The 3,382-nt window shown below is 37.6% G+C and overlaps 1 protein-coding gene across 1 annotated transcript; it reads right to left on the reverse strand.

The window, feature by feature from the left end:
- Positions 1 to 2,189: 2,189 nt before the first annotated feature.
- On the reverse strand, positions 2,190 to 2,765 carry LOC112198683. The gene has a single exon (XM_024339815.1). The coding sequence runs from the start codon at positions 2,763 to 2,765 to the stop codon at positions 2,190 to 2,192; it is 576 nt and encodes a 191-aa protein (XP_024195583.1).
- Positions 2,766 to 3,382: the final 617 nt, after the last annotated feature.

The raw sequence follows: 3,382 nt of genomic DNA on the forward strand, positions 1-3,382 counted from the left end.
AGTAATTGATGCGAGTACTAATTGTTTGAGTCCATGTATAAAATATATATGCAGGTAAGGGTTCATGGCCTGAACTGTTGGGAGCTCAGGGAACAGTTGCAAAGGCAACAATTGAGAGCGAAAACTCTTTAGTCGAGGCAGTGATCGTGCTAGAAGGATCATTTGTCACTCAAGATATCCGGTGTGATAGGGTTCGTGTTTGGGTCGATACAGATGGCATTGTTACCAGGGTCCCCTTCATTATGTAATTGATCGATCGTTGATAATAGTAGTTACTAGCTAGCTAGTCTGTTCCAAACATGTGATGAAAATCGTATGAAATAATACTGAAATAATGAGTTGTACGTATTTCCATGCAATATTCATTGTATTAAACAGTACGTAGTTTGTTTTCCTTTCAGTGTATTCTTAATGAATATATAAATAAAGCCTTTTCTTCTGCTCGATCTAAATATTCTTGTCTCCCTTTCACAAAAAAAAAAAAAAAAAAAAAAAATCTTGTCTCTGATGAATTACAAATGTAGTTAGGGTTTTCTTTCAGTACACCATACATACGAATCTAGTTTTTCAATGAATATTATTAAACAGATAAATATTAGTCAATTTTTAACGAGTAAAATGACCAAACAGATAAAGATAATCTGGAGTACAAAACTAAAACGATCACATCTTACCAAATTTTACCTCGTTTAACAAACTACATATCGTGAAATACAGCTACCATAGAAGAAACTGCTTACTTTAAACAAGAACTATTGGTAGTGGTGATCACCATTAGTTCTTTTCTGTTTTGGGTTTAGAATTTGCTTGGTGACAGTCAATTCCGTATACAAAATGACTCAAGAAATGGGATTATCTGCACGAGCAAGAAACCGATAAACAAAGTTATGTGCGTCCTTGATTACACAACATTACTCTGCGACTCCTTGCCAAAGGAACATTGATGCAGAACGGATGGCAGTCCAATTCGAAGAGCAGCTTGATCGTGCAAGAGGAGGAAAACGAAAAGTGACTAGTAGCCACGACATAGCTCGGTGTCTGATTGGGACGTGCCATAGCTTTCCGGAAAGGGAATCGCGCCAGAAACAAGACTCGTTGCTATGTCACGACCTGTGGGCTTTTTCGGGCTTTCGGGGTCGTTTAGGGCCTCAAAACTGCATTTTTCTACTTTTCAGTGTTTTGGTTTTCTAGTTTATTTTCGGATTGTTTTCGTTTTTACCCATGGGCTTTAGGGTTTCATTGTTAGTCGCCTTAGGGTTTCTTTTCTCTTATTTAAGCAACTTTCAACGGCTGCAGAACTATCTTTTATCATATTTTCAATCAAATTGAGATTTATCTTTTGTATCTTTGGTGGACTCCAGAATCTTTGTTCTAGGTTTATTGCTTGTAAACCTTAGGTGATCTTTCCGACTGCGTCAAACATCCAACACGTACGCGCTTTGGTTCAATTGTGCCACTGTAGTTCAATGGATACTGGTAGCTTCTACTTGTGCAGCCATCCACCTTTTTCTGTTCATTTTAGACTTGCTAATTGATTCTAGTTTGTTTCATGAGTTGTCCATACTTAGAAATGTAAAGCAGCAAAATTATTCTGTTCATGATCTTCAAGGTCTCATTTGCTCCAGTTGACTGGTTTCTTATGCCCTTTGTTAATGTTTCACTTTGCAGAAAAATTTAAGAACTCTGTTTTTAATTGATGTAGAGAAGTTTCCGTATCTTTTATGGCGTAATTGCCGATTAGAGGGTGCGCAGACCATTAAGAAATGCTATGACAGGTTTTAATTGCAAATTAAAGGGTTCAGAAGACCATTAATAAATTACTTTTACTTTAAATAGAACTCTCGCTGAGGCCTAAAGACAGTAAGCACAACTAGGAAGAGAAATGAAAGATTTTCAAGCTGAGAGCTAGAGGCAAGCCAACACTGATGCCAATATTACGTAAAAGTGTCGAAATACATTGCACACCATGAAATCCTTCAGGAATTTTTACAATGTACTCTATATGAAGCTAAATAAAACAGTTAATATGCTTCTTCATGCATCTTAGTTGTTTTCCTCGACTCTTGACATCAAATTTCAGAAACTGCAATATCGGATCAAAGGACGTGGGAATTACTATCAACTTCATACACCTATAAAAGGTCGGTTCGACTAGACAGGAGGAAGAACCTAAAGAAAGAGTCTACCATTCATCTGCAACTGGAATGTGATAATGCTGTGCCATCTGTTATCACGCCATATATCATTTCATACTTCTCATGATTCACCTTGAGGGCTACTTGCTGCCTCTCTGCAAGCTTCTCTTCATCCTCCAACTGTTGATTGAGCGCAATGTCAACATCAAGAGCATGATCCTTAGCAAGCTGCTTGAATTTATTTGCCACTTCAAAGTCAGGATCCTTTGTCTCCACCCAACGGAACTCTATCTTTCTACCAGGCTTTGCAGGACGATCCTCAAACATCTCAAGTTTCGCTTCACGTGCCCTCAAAGGCCAGGGCATTCCACCAACCATAAAAGGCCTGTGAGATATTTCTGAGACAATAGCATTAGCCTGCCTCGGGTTCTCCATCTCCATCAATGCAGAAACGGGGATGTTCTTTGTTGCCAAGTAATTTGGAATGAATTGAACATTTTTAACTGTCCCAAACTGAGAGATAGCTTTTCTGACAACCGTTTCAGTAACCTGATGTGGAGAAAGGTGATCAAGGTATACTGTTCGTCTGACCTTTTCCTTAAATGCAGAGTACTCTGCCTCTAAAGCCATATTTCAACAGCAAGTAAAAATCTAACATGAAACACAGTTCAACTGTTAGCCAAAACATTTCAAATTCTAATATAATTCCTATTCAAGCAAAGAATTAAATAAAATAGAATCATAGCAAAACCCCAGAACGGGCAGATTCATCACAGAACACCTATCTTTGAATGGAATAAGTAATCCACAAAGCTTAACATATTAAGCTCCCAACCCTAATGCAGCATTAACATAGCATTAGCCAAAAGATTGTAGTCCTCATTCTAGACGTTACGGTTATTTTTTACAACCTCAGTTAGATGAAGTTATTGCTTATTGACCTGCATCACACAAATCCCCACCAGACCAGATCTGGATTGACAAAAATTTCAAAGCTAAAATATCAACTTTTAGAATGTGCCCCATCTCAGATTACATGCCAATAATATCAACTCATCGGTTCAAGCAGATACAGTAGATACATGCTAAATGCAAAGACTCACATTTTGAATGGGATGGAGAAAATAGTAATAGTCATATGGCACGTCAATATTGATGACAAAAGGAAAACTAACACACAACACCTACAAGAATATCATCAACTAGCGTTTCAAGAAAGCACGAATTAAGAAGTCTAGTCTATCAAT

This window comes from Rosa chinensis, chromosome 4, assembly GCF_002994745.2.
Source record: "Rosa chinensis cultivar Old Blush chromosome 4, RchiOBHm-V2, whole genome shotgun sequence".
Classification (NCBI taxonomy): domain Eukaryota; kingdom Viridiplantae; phylum Streptophyta; class Magnoliopsida; order Rosales; family Rosaceae; genus Rosa; species Rosa chinensis.